We start from the raw sequence: 19,955 nt of genomic DNA, 5'->3' as shown, positions 1-19,955 counted from the left end.
CCCTTATCCTGCAGTATTTCTTGTTTTTCTTTTTCCCTTTTCTTTTGCAGGCTGTGGCCCTCCCTGTTCCTCCTCCTTAGAAAATATTATTAGCACAGCCTTCATGCAAAATAAATTAATTAGAATTCTGAACACAGGAACAGCCTGATGGCTTTGCATGACTATGTTTCTTTTTTTATTTTCTTTGTTCATGCTGTGATTGCTGCCAGTAGAAGTCTGGTTGCTCTCTGATGTGCTAACACGACTCTTAACACAAATTCAATGCACCATGTTTCTGCTCTTAACATTATTCCGTATTGTTGGGCCTTATGGTCGCACCCTTCCTTACAGCCCTTTTGCTTTTCACTCTCCTTTCACCTTCACAAGCTTTCTCATTTTCCCACACGCACCCACATAGACAAAACAGTCCCAGTAGAAACAGACAAATGAATGCAATGAGGTGTTTCATGATATACTGACGTCTTTATAAAACTGGAAGGGATTTCAGAAGATGCCTATTTGGATTAATGCTTTTTTCTTTTTTCAGATGGCTTCTATTTTTGGAGCTTGCTGTTTGTCTTCTGTGCTTTTTATTTAGTGTATCGTGTAACTTCTGTTTGCTGAAATCTGCCTTATGAATAGATTATTTTTCAGAAATATTTAGTGTTGGAGTAAAAGCTTATTGAAATTTCAATTTGTTTAGGAAATGTGTCTCTGGAGACTCTAGAAGAAACAGTGTGCTGCTGCATTTGAGCTGTGGTGTTTCTGAAGTATTGCTTTAAAAAGACATTACAGGGAAAGAGAGTAGTGGAATATTAAATTTGCAATCAGTATAAAAGTTGCGTTATGGGTATGATTTGAAAGACATCTAAGGTATTAGATTAGATAGCCTCACTATCGCTACTTTCATTTAATGATGCACAGGCAAAGTCAGTAATGGACTTTTAAACAAAGGCTTGCTTCAGTTAGAGGTTAATGTCTGCATTTGAACAAAGAGACCAGTATAAAGGCTTGACACACGCAGCATCTTTTTTAATTGCATATTAAAACAACCTGCCAGATACTTTCTTTCAGATTTGTTGCTTGCTTTCATCTTCTCACAGACATGTATTTCACTAATTTAGAGTGATATTTTAGCAGAGCAGTTTGGTAATTGCTCAGCAGTAACACCATGCCTCATCTGGGCTTGAAGGTTCTATATTTGGTGCTGTGTTTTCTTACCTGGTACAGCATCTAGGACATAACTAATGAGGACTTGTAAATTGTAAAGGAGAAAGCTGGAACACAAAGGAGATGATCTGCCTCACAGGGGTAATTACTGAAGAATTATCTCAGTGCAGACCCGAGATGCTCACCCAGTGGCACAGTAAATGAGAATTTCCTTTGCAGGCTACAACTACTGACAAATGACGCTGAAGAGACTGGACAAGAAATGCTAATGCAATCGCAGCACTGGCAACGGGGAGCTGGCCCAATAAAAACAAATGCCTTCTATTTCACTGTGCCTTTTATTACCATAGGAATGGAAATTTTTATATGTCGTAAGAGCAATGGGAATCTTTTGCCCATGGATGTCTTGGGCTGAGCGCAGTAGAATTTTAGTGATGCATTCCAGCTCCAGAATACATCTGAGTTGGTGGTTCCTCAACTTTGGTCTGTAGACCAACATTGATCTTTGAGGTTTACTGAAGGAAGCAAGCTGGACACTAAATAGAGTTAAAGCTAAGAGCCAACTAATAAAAATATGAGTGTATTTATCTTAATTTTGCGGACTATGTTGTATTAGAGGAAATGCTGACATAAAAGTATTTCATTTGAGAGCAGGGGAACATTACAAGCGTGTTTCCTTTATTAAGTAACTAAAAGCATAACACGTGATCTGTGCATGTTAATAATGTGCATTTTAAGTAATCCATATACGTTCCCAAGTAGATTCAATAAACAGTTTGCTTAGCATAGATCAGAAAATCTTTAAGTAGAATCTGGGACTTACTTGCATTAGGCATTTAACATACTGTATGTGTGCTGAGGCAGTTTAAATTTAAGGCAAGAAAACAAGTGGACATAAGACAGGGTAACACAAGATATTGGGGACAATTATGCCTATTCCAATAAGCTGTAGCTGTGATGCATTGTGTGCACAGCTACAGAAAGAAGATTTTGGTTGTAGTGCTTTATTTTTTTCATTTTGCCTTAGGTATGCAGGACTGTATATACATATGTGTTGGTAAAGCCTGCTAGGGCAACAGAGTTCTTTCTGAGCCCTCAGTTGTGTCCAGCATGCGTGCACGTGCCTAAGGCATGCTGCCTGGGCCTGCATTTGGTAGAAGGGTGTTGCTGAATGTTATCTGTAATAATAATCCAAGCAGTATTTGTTCCTCTCTTGGAGCAGAATATGTTTCAGTGCTTCATTACTGTCTTGACCAGATTTGCCTTTTATTTTTATGATTTTGCCCTGACAGACTTTACTGACACCTAGTCATTTTCCATGCAGTGCAAAAGTGCTAGGCACTTGAAGGGGGGAGAGTTCTTGGGTCTTACATGTGGCATTCTCAAGTTTTCCTAGGTTAGAGACCTCAGATGAATTTTCCAAAGGACCCACAGTGCTTTGCTTCCATTTAAATAGTAGGGACACTTGAATGTGCCTCTTCCCTTAAAAAATACTTTCCATCAGGTCTGGGAAGCTGCTGACCAGTTTGACACTTGGCTTAGGACCAAGCCGACGATGGTGTCTGATAGAATTTCTAGATCAAACACAACAAGGATGCTGACAATCCACTGCATTCAGTTAATCATCAACATGTGCTTTGGGAAGACTGCTGAAGGTTGTTTTTGCACAAAGAGAATGAAGAGAGATCATGAGTGTTTCAACAGAAGATATGGTTTTATACAGCTGTTACCTTACCTGGAGATTTCCATGACTTTTTTGGCTACTCCAGGAAGAAGTTGTACAGTTGAGATGCTTTAACAAGGCTAAATGGCCACAAGTTGTACCAGAAGAGGTTTAGTGTAGGCACATGGAAAAATGTTTTCTCTCAGAGAGTGGTCAGGTACTGGAATGGCTGCCCAGGGAGGTGGTGGAGTTGCCGTCCTTGGCAGTGTTCAAGTGGTGGCTGGATGAGGAGCTGAGAAGTGTGGTTTAATGGCTTGTGGTAGCAATGGTGATGGGAGAACAGTTGGACTGGATGCTCTTGTAGGTCCTTTCCAACCTTGTCATTCTATGATTCAATAATTCTATAAATGGAAAGGAAATGTGATTGTTTCTGGAATGTTTTCAGGTCTTTCTTCAGTGACCTGTCCTGGATCATCTGGTGATGGTAGGGCAGGGCCTGCATTGCTTGCAGTAGTATGAAGAGATCTGATCAGCATTTGTCACCTTCAGCCTTTAGTATGGATGAAGCTGTAAGTGCTGTGGAAGCTTCTTGCTTATGGGAAGAACTTTGCTGATGCAGGGTGCTCAGTTGGGCCCAGCAAAGCTTATTTGTAGGCATGGGTTGATGGCTGATGCCTGTGACAGGAGCCCCATGGAGGTTTGGTGACACGACCATTCTTACTGCAGCAGTACCTCAGCACTCTGGGGATAACTGGTGACCCATGGGAAATGAACTTGTGGTCTTTGCAACAAAGTGGACTGATGCTTCTGTACTAGGAAAGTATAATACACTCTTTCTTGCTTGTTTGTGAACATGGAGGCGTGTGATGCATCCTCAGTACATTTCAGTTGTACTTGGTGTGTTGGAAACAGCTGAAAATTATATAATATGTCAGAAGTCCCAGAGGGTGGCAATAAATTTGTTCCTATATTTGTTTCTGGCAGCTTAATCCAACTTGTATCTTCTAGGCTTTTGTATGTCAGGAAGTCATATGAATCTTTCATGTGGGGAACTTTAGCCTGAAACACAATTTTTCAACAAAAATGGAGTACAATGAAATTGTGTGCTCTGATAAGGGCAAACTGAAAGTTAAGTAGTGGGAGACTGGAAAGGGGTTCTGGAAAGAGGAAAAATAGCAAAGGACCAAGATGATTGTGTGGAAAAAAACTGATGCTGATAACTTCTGCCATTTGAGCTACAGGAGCACTACGGACCAGTGGCACGCCACATTGTTGGGGGCTGCTGGTGCAGAGAGCACAGTCAAAGGTTTGTTGGGATGGATGAAGGTTTCTAGTGATGTGAATATTCAGTAAAGAGGCAGAACATTTTGTGTGGAAAATCACTCAAACGTACTTTGAGTGGTGGCTAGAGAGGACAGGAAGGATACTCACAAGCTTAGATTTTCCTCAAGTAGGCTAGTCCCATAAGATTGCTCCTGAGTGTGGAATGTAAGGGAATGCTTCTCCAGGCTTTGATTCAAAGCCTGTAATGTGTACCTTCAATTCAGAATCATTGCTCTTGGTCTGCAGAGGTGCCCAGTAGATATTTACTTCTAATTTGCTTTGTGATGCGATTCTCTGCCCTTCTAGCTCACTTTGTCCCCACTATGTTTGAGAGTCCATCTTTGTCACTTCAGGTAGAGAGGTGTTAAGTCCTGTGCTCTATAGAATGTCTGCTACTTGCTCAGTAGTGTATTCAGAAGTAAATGTAATCAGAAGGCAATGTAATCTAGATAATCATAGAATAGCTTGGGTTGGAAAGGGACCGTAAGGACCATCCAGTTACAATCCTGTGCCATGGGCAGGGACAGCTCCTGCTGGGTCAGCTTATCCGGGACCCCATCTAGCCTGAACACTTCCAGGGATGAGGCAGAACCTCTCTGTGCAGCCTGTTCCAGTGCCTCACCACCATCTGAGTATAGATTTTTTTTTCCTCCTTAAATCTCCCCTATTTATTTTAAAGCCATCACCCCATGTCGTAATATGCGTTCCCTGTACGCAGTTGGTAGATGTACTGCATTACAAATGGCACCTGTACTTTCTAGGTTTAAATGGCTCCTCTACAGCAGAAAAATAACATCTCAAACAGGAACTGACTGCTGTTCGCATTAGGGTGAGGGGGTAACCCACAAACAAAACAATTTGCTGCATAGTTGTTAAAACTTTGCCAGAGTAAATCTTTAGCCAAAAAGCTTGCTGAATCATTGTCCTTTTAAATGTGGAGGTGGCATAATTGCAGGTTTTTTACATGGTCTGATCTGAAGTTTCACATTAATACTTTTGATTATAATAACATATCCAGCAGTACTCCCAACTATTGCGTAGATACCTGCTGCTCAGTTAATTGCTCACCACTCCATATTTACATCCTGAGTTATGTCAGTAAGAATTGCTGATGACTAAAAGTGCAGTATGCCCTGAAGTCAGAACGTGGTAATGATGAAAACTGTTTTAAGTATTCTAAAACTTCATTTTTTTTTAGTTCATCTTTAAAAGAAAAGTTTCATTCTTAAGCCCATTTTATTACCCTCTACTGTTTTCTGCTCTTTCTTTCCAGATATGTGGTGATGTTTGACAGGATTCGCAGGAGTTGTGAGAGTTGTCTAATGTCTAATTCCCTTTAAAATTAAATTTATTTCTTAGACAGGCCAAATAATTCAAGAGCGTGCTGACTACCTGCAATGTGAGGTACTTATGATTTGAAAATCTTAAGTACTTATGATTTGAAAATCTTATACCAGAAAACAAACCCACAGTGACTCCTGAAAAGCCAAGCTTTACATTTCTGCAAACAAAAGATGTATTAGTCTCAAATCTCCAGAATGAAAAATGTGAGCCACAGTCTTTGCAGACGAGCAATCCATGAAACTACAAACAAGTGGAAATCGACTGAGTGTTCACGAGAAGTGCTTGTTTCTGCTGTGAGAAGCGTGGCCTTATTTTCCATTTGTATAGTTGAAGTCATGATTTTTTTTAGGGCAAATATCTGCTGCCACTTCAACCATTTCTTTTTCTTTTTTTCTTCCTTTCAAGAAGGATGGGCAGTTCCTTGCCTGGTTTTTACCGTATGGTTTACTGGATGTTTTTTTTTTTCCAACTAAAAGTATGATTTTTTTTTTCTTCACATCCATTTTATTTTAAGCAATGAGGGTGGGCCTCATCAGAAGAAAAATTCCGCCAAAGTGGTGTAAATAAGTGAGCAGATGGATTCTAAAGTTAATCATCTATTTTGCATAAGCCTATATTAAAGGTAGGTATAAAACATATTAAGAGGACATACTTGTAGACTGGCTCTGTGTATTTCATAGTTTTGATTACTGAGCACTCGAGTCTTATCCTAGCTGAAATATTGATCTCTTTGCACTAATGGCCCATAGCTGCCTCATTATTTTTCCCATAGCTGTACTAAATACTGAAACCTACTGATGTTCTAAACAGCAAAGTAGATAAATAAGATAATAAATTATGGCAGTTATCTTCTGGGAACTGCTAAACAGATAGAGAATGTATTATGGTTATGTCCTTGGAAGAAGGTTGCTTGTGCAATGTAGTATGAACTTTTTATCACGCTTCTTGTCGTGTCCTGGCTATTGACAACTGAATATGCTGAACTGCTTTTTCAATTTAAAAACAAATCAGTCAAATTGCCTTGTATATAAGAAAAGTTTTGTGTTAGACAAAGCATGAGATCACTGCGCATTAGACTGGAAGATTACTCTTTCTCTGTAATGATCTCTCAAACTCTTCTTGTCTACATTAGCCTGTACTTGGATATGCTTTTTTATGGTTTTCCTCAGAGCAGTTGAAAATGATAGATTAAAAAGAATCTTACCCACATTTCTGTAAATGGCTACAGGAATAAAATCTGTTGAACACATGATAAAAAGTTACTGCGTCGTAAAAAGATGTACTGTTCAAGCATGGAAGCACTGCAGAAAGTGCTTATAAAAGCATTTTAGATTTTTTTCCCCCTCCCAGTGTAGGAGTAAGTCATAACATCTGTTCCCTTTTAAAACAAATCAAAACAGTATTTATGCAGCGATACCAAGGCATAACCTCAGTTTCTGCAGATTGAGTAGAAAAAATTGCTTCCTTGAGTTTGCCTCCTGTTATGTATTATCTTAAGTATGAAATGCTGCAAGTGTTATCTCAAAGTAATATACTTTGTGGTTTTAAATTCAGTGGCGTGTGCAGAAGGTCAAATTGGCTGTTCTTACAAACAGGCCTGTTTGCAGCGTCTACATCTGAGTACATTATCTCCGTTACATAACTTGAGAAAATACTTACTTTGGAGGAGAGGAATTTAAGTTACTCTTTATCTCAAGCAGTTCCATCTTGGATTATTGCTTTTAAAAGAAAAAAATAACTAGCAGTGTGGAGAACACGGGTGCCTCCCTACCCATCCTTGTTTCTTTTTGAGGATCACAAATTTACAGAAAGAATTTTTCAGCTAAAAGGTTTTGAGAGGATGTTTTTGCTTAAACTTCTACAGTAGGATATGCCAGTGTGAATGCATGCTTAAGATCTGTTTTCCACACTGGCAGTTGATTTGCTATTGTTCTTGATTTTCATTCTTTTCTTAGCTTTACCTTAATGTTGAATCTCTCCATCTACCTTTACATTCTGGAGTTGTGCACTTTCTGAGTAAGCAGTGTCTGGGTTTCTTTTAGCTGTGATCAGTGAAAACACTTAAACATTTGCAAGAGAAATGGGAAACAATTCTTACCAACCTAGAAATCTTGATTTGTTCTTAACAGAATAAATATTGTCTGCCATACTTAATCCATGCATTCTCTGAAATGACTTCAGACAGTGTTTTTGTTGGTAAGAGACAAATATTTCCCTTGTCTCTCACATAGCCAATTTAGAGATTTTTATGGAGACCTCTAGTAAGAAAGCAGTAGGACTAACACAGCCCATGGAATCTACTCATATAGGAGTAGATCTGTCAGCAATAACTTTCTTCCCTAAGTTTTGATAACACATGACGAAGCATAAACCTGTTTTTTATCCTTTTTTTTCCCACCTTATCAGTTTCAATTGTTTTTTAAAAGTCCTAATCTTTCACAGCAGCAGTTGACTTGAATTGCAGCCTGTAAGTCTGCTTCAGCCAAGCTGGGACGTGGGAGGAGGTTGGGGTTGGGAAGTATCAAGATTGTTGTGCATCCCCACTGTATTACCTGCTCCAGACAGGTTTTCTTATTTTTTCTTTCTCTGTTTTTATTTGTATTTTATTTTATATTTTTTTCTGGCGTTCCTAATGGCTCAAGCTCACTTTATCACTTCGGGCAGTGTAGGAATTTGTTTGTGTGCCCAGGAGCTTAGCAAAGACTCAAATAGGATAACTCTTTGGCGGCACTGATGTGCAATAAAGTCCAACTAAGAGAAATCTGTCAAGAGAGGATTTTTTAGAGATATTTCTCAGGAGACCAACACATTTTTTTGAATTACGAAGATGAGAAATAAACTTGAAATGGAGAACTCACAGCTTTTGTAGCCATACTCAGAAAAAATGTTTCAGGAATGGGAACGTATTATTTAGTCTGTAGGGCTTAAACTGTTTTCATCCGGGTATTGACTGGGTCTATCCTGCAGCAGACTTCTCGACAATTGACTGTGTTTCTAGTGGGAAGGTTGGGAACATCTTTGAACAGTTGATGGTCTGGGATGACATCCACACTGTTAATTCCTAGTCCTGTGTCCTGCTATGCCACCTTCATGTGAGCTGGCTGTGGTGCAGGCCTTGGGGTGATGCTGCAGGGAGAGGTGGGGGTGACTGGTCAGTGCCATTGATTCGGTTTTCTTCCCTTAGCTGCTTTACAACATTCTTTGCTAGCTCAGCAATATGCTTACATCATCTGATTTGTAGAACTTTGTTCTTAGTTTTCAGTTAGCACGAGAGAGGTCTGCGCTGTATCTTTCGGTGAACAGCTGGCAAGGAACACATTTGCTCACTCACATGGTTATTCCTGTAAGATTTATTTTTTTCTCTAAATGTAAAATCCACACATCTGAAGGCAGTACAATTAAACTGAAAGGAAATGAGAAGAGTGTGTAATGTTCTATAAAAAAGAATTAGTGATAATGGAAATGACTGCAACAAGTGGATTATGTTCAATCCTGAGTATCTATGTCCGGTATTTTCCTCTAGGAAGAAAGGTGAGCTCTACAAACTATTTCAATTATCTTCAAAAGGCATTTTACTGCTCACGTATGTTAACCAGAATGTGAGAGGTTTCCCAGACAGCGACAGTGGCAGAGCCTTGAATAACAGCTCAGGCGAATAGATTGTTTTTGAGTGTTAGAATGCAGTTAATTACCTTCCACACATTTTAAGATAATTAGTGTTGTGATGGACAAATTCTGGTTCCTCTGTCAAAACAACTGTCATAATGAATACTAAAATTCTAAAAAGATAACTTGAAAGAATGTTCTTGTTCTCTTCTTCTTTATTCAACCTGAGAAACTGGAGGTGTGCACAGAGGACCACGTGAGCTCATTAATATCAGTCAGCTTTTACTGGAAGTATTTGCCTGATAGGTGTGCATTGGGTCTTTTTCCTGGCTGTAGGGACAGTGGGGTTCACAGACTTCGTAACATCTTTCTTGGCTGTAGAAAAGCAGGAGAATTTCTTGGCTACTCTGTTGGATAGATTTTATCAGAGGGTTAGCGTTTAATGATGCAGCACTTTGTAATGACTTTGGGAAAGACAGAATGAAAACATTTTGTGTCTTGATTTGGCATTGGAACTAACAGTAGTGCTGATAAGTATTGTTTACTTCTTGCTTATTATCAGCCTGAGATAGTCTTTGTGTTATTAGCCATTGGAATATCTTAGCACCTTTCTTTCAAGTTTATATTTCTACCAACTGTATGTGTTAATTTTATATGTGTTTTATACAGTATGTGTTAATGTGTTTGATCTTGAGCTGCAGGCTTTTGCAATACATTGTTCATTTGGTCTTCATTTGGTTTCATTTCATTCTGGAATTCTCAGTTATTAGATTTTTCTTTTCCTTTTTTCTTTTTCTCAGCAGCTCTTTGATTCAGTGCATTAAATAAAGAAATCTTTCAGTGTTTAATCTAATTATTACAACTTAACAAATATCTTAGTGATTTTATCCGTATTAACTCTTGTAACGACAAACTTGGTACTTTCATTTTTACCTCATTTTGTGTATAAAATGGTTAGATTTTGTAAAATGAAGTGTGGAGACCTTGCAGATCTGTGTCTAAAAGTGTAGGCTTATAACTAGAGTTATATGCACAATTACATAATCCATATAATTAAATCAAAGGAGTCTCCTGAGAAATGAGAGCTGTATTGAACTTTTATTAAAACTCCCTATTTGAAGTTTTGACATCAATTGCTGAAATAAATGGATGCACACCACGTGGAACATGCATTCGTCCATATAGAAAGCTGAAGATTTCTGCCGAAAATAGTCTTAAATATCGAGTGTTAAAAACATGGCCTGCAGAAATACTCCTTGTACTGTCAGTTGGTAAGAAAAGTAAGATTGATCATTGAAGAACTTTTCAGTAGACCTTTCTATTACACTTGGTTTGTATCTGTGGTTAGGGAGGAACACCGAGAGTACGTCCATGTATTGGTTCTTTCTCCTTTCCTCTGTTATTGTCTATATAAAAGTTGTAATCATCTCATAAATGCCTTTCTTTTTTTCCCCTTTGAAATACACAGAAGAGTAAGTATCTGTCTAAACATAAAAGCCAAGCTCACCATGTATATGTATTGCAGAAAATTGCAGTTCTAACAAGTTGGCAAGTCTTTTGTCCCTTTCTTTTACATTCAGTGTGTTAGACACTGAGAATTTTAATCTTAGTTTAGATCTGCAACTTCCACGGTGCAGTGTAATTTGTTTTATTGGAAATAACAGTATGTTTATTAAAATGTATAGTCTAACCTAAGCCTTAAACCCAATTGCATACACTGGATGTGTGCTGTCCACTTTGCAGAAATAAAGACAGATGTTTTCTTTGTCTGAGCCTTAGTAACTTTAATTTGGCAGGACTGTATCTTATTCCATGAAGAATGCCGTCAGAGTCTGAACTGTGCAGCTGGACAGGGGGATTGAAGTGCTCTGCAATAGTGCAGATATGATAATCCTTGCTCCTATTCTGAGCGATTTCATGAAGAAGTACAAAAGCAGTGTGTGAAATGCAGTACCAAATCGATTTGTGTTTCTCAGGGATTGTTGTTGAATTCTGGGTAAAAGTAATGTAATGATGTTGGGGGAGATTTATCAAATATCCAGGTATACAACTTTTCCTCCTAGTGATTTCATGTTATAAGTGTGTATGTGTTTGGGGGGGGGGGGAGCCCACAAAAGAAAACCGGGAAAGCAGTAATGCTTTATATATCTGACCTAACTGAAGAACTGATTATTTTCTGCTGCTGTTTTACCCTTCCACAGTAACGTGGTCCTTTCTTAGCCACCCTCTGCAGCAAATACACTGCTCTTGTTTTCACTGCCTGAATGAGTTGAAATTAAGTAGAAAAAATGAAGGTAGAAATAAAATGTTACACTTGATGATTTATAACACCCTAAGCCCAAAGGCCGAGACAAGTTTGTCTTAGTTCCATTAGGAGAATGGAAGTGCTTTTACCCTGAGTTATGGAGTACTGCTTACTCCAAGTCTGAACTATGGACTGTATCAGTTCCATTAATAAGGAAAACCATTCCATGTTAGAATGGCAAAATTCACTGTCATTCCTGTTTCTGGTGCACCAGCTTTTCAGCAAAAAGCTGTAATTGAAATATATATAAATACTTGCATCTTGAACTTGTCAGTGTCTTCATTTAGAACACATTTTTTCATAGAGATTCAGCTAGGAATGGCAGATCCAATCAACTAGAAGGAAAAAAGTCTGATCCTTTTTATTTTTTCTTTTCCCTTTGAGTAAAGAAAAATATACTTCAAAGAAGAGCTTGCTGCATATTAGTTGTATCGTTCCTGGTTATTATCAAAGTGTTTGAATTTTCTGTGCTTCTAAGAACTGGTGTTGTTCCCCATTATTATCTAATCCAGCAAGCCATCTGTGCAAAAGGAAGGCATAATTTAGGCTTCTGACTAAAAATAATAGAAGCCCCCAAATGCTGCAGCTGAACCTATGTATGAGATCTTGGTAAACTCACGTGACTGACTTCCAATGCTTCTTACGTAGTGTTTTAATTTGTTTTATCTGTTCTGTGGTGTCTTTGTCACATTTTTCCTCCCCTACATTTATGGAAGAAAACCTGAGCCTAGAGGGCCTTATCTGTGTTGATAGCAGGTGGTAGCTGCTTCTAATTGCAAAGGAAGCATATGCCGGCTGCTGTTTCAAATGGTTGCCAACCTGAGTTCAACTGCATCATTTATTACCTAACAGTAATGTAAACACCTATGCCCAGATCATGCACGCTCACTGTGTTTCCATTTGGCTTATCAGATGGTATAGTGCAGCTTTAGAAGGAGATTTACTGAGGCAGATACTAGTTGAGCAGGTTTTGATGCACAGTGTTTCAGAGTGAGCAGGTCAGTGTGGGGTCCTGCTCTGCGCGTTCAGCTCATCTTAAAATGCTCAGCCGCAATCTGTGCTCTGCTGTTAGGAGCAAAGTCTAGATGTTAGCAGAATCCTTCTATGCACCCATGTCTGCTGGTGTGACAGTGCTTCTGCCGTCACCGCCTGTAACCTCAGCTTTCTGTTTACTGAGCAGTTAAAGAGGAGTCATTGCCTCTGCCGAAACCACGTTCTCTGCAGCACCTGAGGTTAAACAGACAGAGGAGGTCTTTTGGCAGCCTCCAGCTGCTGGCAAGGTGAACTCCTTGTGAAGAAAACAGATGAAACGGTGGAGAATGAGGGTTAGATGCCAACTTGCTGCTTGTAAATTGTCAGGTATCTTCTAGTACAAAAGATGAAAATGGGAGCTGAACAAAGAGAATACCTTGGACAATGCAGGAAACCAGCTGGCACTGAAAGTTATGAAAATCGAAGGCCTGCCAATTGCTTGCCATCTTCTTACAGTGAATGAGTGAATCTGAAGCCTTTGTAATGTGGGATGGATGGTTTTACATAGCTGTTCAAGTGCAGGGCCACAGCAGAGAGCAGCCCTGTTGGATTTTGGGTGAGGGGAGCACGTTGGGTATAGATGATAGGGCTGAGCTGGTGAGGGGAGTGGGCAGAGGCCGTGAGCTGGGGTGATAGAAACAACCCCCCCGTGTGTCAGAACTGCTGCCTGGAGAAACCCCTGGCTCAAACATACTCGAGGTACAGTGGTGGCCATTGGCACGAGAGACATGAGGAGAGGGGAGGACTGGATGCTCTGAAAGATGATTCTGGGCATGCATGGAGGGAGGCCCTTAGGTTGCAGAGAGACTGACAGGCTGTAGGGACTCCAGAGCTGTGTGAGAGATGTCCCCAGGGGAGGGCTGAAGCAATCGTCAGGTTACCTCATGGTAGCTTTGGGGCCAATCTGCCCAGCTCTTCTGAACCATGTAGGAGATTCAGACCGTGGTGAGACAGGGAGGCTGTGGGAGCAGCCACTGATCTAACCCACCAGGCCTCCATCTCAGGCTGTGACACTTCTGCTGAACAGCAAATCATGTCATTTGTAAAGTTTTGCCTAATTCTGTGATTAAATGCTTTGGTATCTGAGCCAACTGGATCTCTGCACTCTTAGTTGGTGTTAAACTAAGGCTGTCAAGAGAAAGAGCACTAGGAGGCCTAAATACTGGTCTTTTCTGGAACATGTTCAGTTTAGTAAACTAAAGAGTGTGTCCCAGTTTAGAGTACAATCTAATTATCTATAAGGTATGCAGTTTCTTTCTGATGCTCTTTGTGTTATTTAATCATAATCTCTTACTTTTCAGTCGTACATCTGCCACATTCAGCCACCAATCTTATACTGTGCATTCTGAACGCGTAGTTTGTGAATCTAATAAATCTAAAAAAATAAAGAGAAGCAAAAGCACCTGTTGAAAGAAAATGTTTTGTTAGTAAGAAGTGCCACTGTACCAGCTATAAAGTAATCCTTCTTGAAGTTCTTGCCCTGGACAATTCCTGTTGTTCTACTAATGAGCTGCTGTGCAGAGATGAGGGTTTTATGCTTTTGTAGGCTCTTAAATGGTTTGTGTTTATAGGATAAGCAACAGGAGTGAAGGAATAGTGTGGCTTTGTGAGCTGTTAAGGATATGTGTCACTCATTAGTAGCACCTGCACAGAGCAGCAAAAGTCGTGTGAAATACTGAGGCTGCACGTCTTGCTGTAGTTACAGCTTTCTCTAATAGATATGGTCATTACCTGATAGCATCGCTCAGTAGCTGTCACAAGCCATTTTTGCTGTTAGGAAGACTGATTTCTCTCTTCTGTAGTTCATACTTCAGTGTGTTAGTGGACTGACTGTAATGACTGTGACTTTGAATTAGGTTTTTTGCTTCCTTTTGGTGTAGGGCAGAAAACTGATTAAAATGAAAAAAAACAAACAAAACAACAACAAAAACCAGCCAAAGAAGAGCTCAGATCTTTTTGGTTGCTTTACCTGCTGGTTGTTTCTTGTCAGAAATTTAGGCTGGTTTTCAAGAACTTCTTGGCAAAAGAGTTATAGGACAGGAATCTTCTGTGTTCTTTGGCTCTGTGGTGTTCTGCTGCTACCAACTAAGAGATGGGTGTTGGAAACTCTTATGAGCAATTTGGGGATGACATTGCTTTAGTAAAATGCTCTGAAATTGAAATAGTTCTCCCACAGTTGCAAGCTACCTTCAAAATCTCAACACTTTTATACTTTCCAATCCCACCTCAGTGCAGACTGGGATATACAAAATAGGAAAGTTCCTGCATGACTTCTTTTGCCTTTCATTGATACAGAAGTCACTTGCGTTGGTGTGTTACTTTGATCACTTGGTGACAGGTGAGATAAAAGTGATCTGATCAGTTGTGACTAATGGCTTCAGTCAGTTATACAGCGTTTTTGGTATGATGAGCTTGCAGGCTGACAATATAAGCTGATGAGCTGCGTGTCATCATCCCAGAAAGGTTCATGAGATTTGGATGAGTCTGGTGTCCTGCTTTGAGTAGGATTTAAAACATGCTGAGTTTCTAACAGAATAAATTAGTTCGTCATGAAACAACATGTTCATGGAGAAACAGGATTCTGAGAAGGGCTCTTAGCTGCTGTTCATTAAGGCATCATTCTTGTGCTCGTGCCTCTTAGCAATTACATGTTAATATGTCTAATTGCTTTTAAGAAAGTTAAAAGCATATGTTTTGTGATAACCCTCCCTCTTACTGAAAGAAAACCTCTAAGAAATTGTGTTTATTCTTTTCTACAGAATGAGTCAAACTCCAAGATGAAGAAAAAAACAACTAAAACCCAAGAAGCCAAAAAGATATTAAAGAAGAAATTTAAAGTGAACACAAGAATAGTCTTTACTGAAGATGGAGAGGTAAGATAATTCAGAATAACTCCATATAGGTGGGAACTGAATTTGTAGTTCCTGTAAAGACAGAAATGCTTATAGTCTATATATGTATGCATATTAAAAATTACTTTTCAGAAGTGTGTTGTTCTCATTATTTAAGTTCGGCAAAACTGTTCAGCATCCATTTATATCCAGGTCCTCTGAGGAGCAGAGAGGTGTTGTATAGTCAAGTTGTTTCACATTTATATGTTAAGGTATTTGGAAAAAAACAGTTAGTACATGTAGCTGTCTGTATTTTGTTTTTGCATATTATCTTCAAGGCTAGATGGAATACAGAACTGATTTTTTTCTTCTAGAAATGTAATGCTGTTTTCTTACCAGTAATTGCCAAAGCTACTCTAAATCTTGAGTTAATGTACAAAACTTAGAAGGAGTCTGTGGTTTTCTTTCCAACATTCACTATCTCTAGATTGAAAATATTGTTGGAAAACCTATGGGAGTATCAAATTTCCACCTACTGGTGCTGATGTGAAATTGCATTGAAATTTGCCCGTGATATAGTTGGATATTTTCATAGCCCGTGGAAATATGTATTGATTTCATCCAGAAAGGAGTGACTGTGGATTGCTAGTCACTGTTGGGTTTTGTTGTGCTGATAACCTCGCAAGGAAGTCTCCATTCTGCATAAACTTTTCTAACATTTTACTTTACAGCTTCAAATATGTACATAAAAACAAATGTTTTTCCATTTCCAACACTGAGAAAAACAAAGTGGTTGTTTTTTAAATTATTTTAAACTGTAGATTAATTTCAAGTACCTCATTTGTTTTTCTGACCATATAGAATAATGTGATGTTGAATAAGGTATCTGAGTTTGTATTGTACAAAGTTTGGGTTTTTTTCTTTGCAAATTATTGGATTTTGTGTTGGATATTAGGAGCAATTTCTTCTCAGGAAGAGCGGTGAGGCAGTGGCACAGGCTGCCCAGGGAGGTGGGGGGAGTCATAGTCCCTGGAGGTGTTCAAGGAGTGCAGAGATGCAGCACTGATGGACGTGATTCAGTGGGCAAAGTTGGTGGTGGGTGGACAGTTGGACTACATGGTCATAGAGATCTTTTCCAACCTTAATGATTCTATGACAATCTTTTTATTTAGTCCAGAAAAATAATATATTGGACTACTTAGGACATAAGAACTTTATTGCTAAGAAATATTCCTAATTATTGTTTTTCTTGTCTTCTGTAACTCAGTTAGTGCAGCAGTGGCCACCTGTGCAAAAATCCAGTTTGGTAAAAGCAGATGAAGAAGATGACGCTAGTGGCATCAACTTAGATAAAGTGAGGGAGATACTGCAGGAAGAAGACAAATTTGACAAAGAAGAATACAGGAAGAAAATTAAGGAAAAACACAGGGTAAGTTAATTTCTTCTTAATTTCTTTCTTACTGAAGTGCAGAAGTAGATACTTCGATACAGATTGCTAACTGAGTATGCTTAAATATATTATGGAATACGTACAGGATGGGTTTATGTAAATGTTTGTGTAAATCTGGTAAGAGTTTAGTGGGAGTGTTATTTTATGGTTTTAAGGGCTTGTTTGGAGGGAAAGAGGAGTTTGGTTGGTTTAATGCCTGTACAAGTGTACAGGAGGAAGGGGACTTGAAAAAAAAACTCCGCAGTGTTTGAAGACCACCCTGAGCTCAACATTCAGTAATGTATTTCAGACAGACATAAGGCCTAACTTTTTGTGTATTGTTATTTAGACCGTTATTTGGTTGGTTTGGGTGGTTTATTTTCATTATTATTTGAACAGTTTTGTGGAATTTTTGGCTTTCATATGGGAATTTTAGTAACTGCAGTCAGGTATTTAGAACAACTCGGATGCTTAAAAAAACCTCAGGCATTGTAGAACCTTTAAATTGCATGTCATATTTGTGCAAGCTGGTTCTGGATAATTTGTCATTGAACATAGAGGAGTTTTCTGAGCTGGTCATGTAGTTAGTTGTATGGAGGACAACTGGTCTTTGGTGTTCAGTAATCATGCTGTTAGATACTGTGAGAAAGGTTTGCATTTCTCCTGATAATGGATAAACATGAGATTGTGGGACTATATTTTATTATTGACTTACTTTATACTCAAAGCTTCTAATTTTCAAAGCATTAAAACTTGATGTTTTATGTCCCTGCCTTGCAAATGCAAATCCAGTTTGCCTTTATCCACTAATTGTTAGTGATTGATGCTGAATGTTCTGGCCTCAGTTAAGGCTTACATTTGAACAGAACAGTTTAGAGAGGATTAACAGAATCTTCAAGTTACATTTGGGCACTGAAGTATACCAGCTGAAGTCAAAGCAAACTTCACACATTTAACTTGAAAATCTGCCACTGTAGTCCTGTTGAATTCATGAGATTTATGTTTTTCATTAGTGCAGCTTTACATTTAAGAATAGCTGCAAAGAAGTAATCTATTGTCTACAATAGAGATAAAATTATAGTGAATTTTACAGGAAAACAATGGCACTAGATTCCAAACATGCAGCTTGAAAAGCAAGGAGAGACTGATATATGACTTCACCGTCAATCTGCCATTTACTGTCAAATTCATACTTTGAGTGATGCTGTTTTATGTTTGGTGCTAGACTGTAATGATTAAATGCTTCATCAACTGGTCCGTTAGCGCGTCTTCGTCTTCATAGCGCCAAGGAGAACAAATAACATTGATCAGATATTCACTTGCATTTAGAAAAGCAATATTTCACCTGTGGAGATACAATGGAGAGAGAGAATGGCTCCTTTTGAAAGCCAGACAAATAAAATGAACAGAATATGCCGCACCATAAATGTAGAAGACCGGAGGTTTTCGTAATTATGGAAAGTGACAAGTTTCTCAAACCTGCCTTACTACATAAAAGTTTTTCACATTGTACATAGGGGTTATTCTTTAGGGAAAGGAAAAAAAAAAAAAGGAAAAAATGAGAAAGAAAAAAAAAAAGGAAAGAAGGTGCTGTGACAGAAAGAAAAATGTTTTTTAAAGAGATCTTCTGATTGAAGGACTGTGAAACGTGTCTTCAGTTTTAAGAGCTGCATTCAAGCATTGCTTGCACATTCAGAGTTATTATTTGTGGCTGAACAGTGAGAGGTGAAAACTGTTCCTTATGGTAAACCCTTTGGGCACAACGTAGCATTCAGTCATTTTTGAAATGGTCTTACAAAATGTTTGGTATCCTCAGTTTTTACTTTCCCATATTTAAAAGAGATGAAATGGACAGGGGCAGGAAAGCTGATAGTTCAGAATTCTCTTTGTTAGACACTCGTTTGCTTCCCTGCTCTCTCACCACTCTTGTGGTTGAAGATGATCTTCCACCCTCTCTTTAGAAAACGTTTGAGATGCCAATTAATTTTAGACAAAAATAATAGAGGCTCTGTAAGGTAAAGCAGCACAGATGGAACGTATTTTTGTTGCTGTACCTTTTTACTAAGATATGCTTTATGTCGGCGTTTCCCGGCTGCAAGCTGTTGCTGCTTAGGAATTAGTTATAACAGTTGGGAAAATATATCAAGTCCTGTTGGTTTGTCTGATGTAAACAGAGGCAAGCAGAGTCTCCCTTTTCTTGGGTCATATTAAGCTTATTGAAGGATCAGAAGAGCCATTCTTCTAGCATGCCATTAAGGGGCTATGTTGTTGTCATATGGGTCCAATATTGTTCAAATTTTTCTGCATAGAAGCTGGATAATTGGTTAAACTGACGCTGTATGGAGAAGCTCCATGGTATAATTTAGAGACTGTAGCTAAATGAGTATGATAGGGTATCTACTTGCAGCCATTGGTTTGTCACTGTTACTTGTTTGGAATTCATAGCATTATCAGTGGGGCAGGTGGTCAGCCCTGGATTATGTAAAGAGTGCTAGGGACCAGACAGGGTTTTTGAAGGATGTTTAAGGATGGGTTAAGGAAAACCTCATTATTTGAAGTTCAAACTGTCTGACAGTAAAAAGGAATTACGTGGCCGCTCTCACACTGCCTACCCAGTGGTGTCTTGTGCTGTTAAAGGTAGGTGCACCCTCCAAAGGCACAGTGTGAGATGATGAGTATTCGTAGAGACCCAAATGCAGAAAGGACTTGTGACTCACAAATAACAAAGGAGTGAAGTAGGTGGGGAGGAAATATTAACTAAGGAGAGTTATAAATCAACATAGATATAGGGATGCATCTTTAGGCATTCCCTTGGACAGGTCTGCATTGAATCACAGAATCACAGAATCACAGAATCACCCGGGTTGGAAGGGACCTCAAGGATCATGTAGCTCCAACCCCCCTGCCTAGCAGGGCCACCAAACATACACCTTTACTAGATCAGGTTGCCCAGTTAGAATTGTTAGTACTGTTCAGGAGTTGCTTTATGGAGTGGCTTTGGCCTTGTAACCCCTGCATTGGGTTTAGTGATCTCCAATGGCAACCTGCAATACGGGCTACTACAGAAGGTATAATCAGTGCTTTACAAAATCTTTGATTTTCTTTGAAATTCCTACTGTTGGATAGTGTAAAAAGGTGATAACTTCTTCTATGTAACAAGAGTAAGCCAAAATGAATTCTGGGACTTGGGTGTGGGGTGTAGAAGTGAGCGGTATTTCTTGGGCACGCCATGTGTATGCCCATGCCAGACAATTTAATTAAATGTATCGAGTT

The 19,955-nt window shown here is 39.0% G+C and overlaps 1 protein-coding gene across 1 annotated transcript in view; it reads left to right on the top strand.

Moving 5' to 3' along the window:
• Window positions 1-19,955, top strand: part of DDX10 (DEAD-box helicase 10) — a 146,231-nt gene that overhangs the window by 59,427 nt on the left and 66,849 nt on the right. Inside the window, exons 14-15 of the mRNA XM_032442171.2 lie at window positions 15,182-15,295; window positions 16,521-16,682. Coding sequence (XP_032298062.2) covers window positions 15,182-15,295; window positions 16,521-16,682 — 276 coding nt within the window. The remainder of the gene's footprint in view (window positions 1-15,181; window positions 15,296-16,520; window positions 16,683-19,955) is intronic.

The sequence above is a fragment of the Coturnix japonica genome, chromosome 1, assembly GCF_054131305.1.
Source record: "Coturnix japonica strain WE chromosome 1, WE-NBRP24, whole genome shotgun sequence".
NCBI classification, from domain to species: Eukaryota; Metazoa; Chordata; class Aves; order Galliformes; family Phasianidae; genus Coturnix; species Coturnix japonica.
This window is presented reverse-complemented; position numbering and strand designations above follow the sequence as displayed.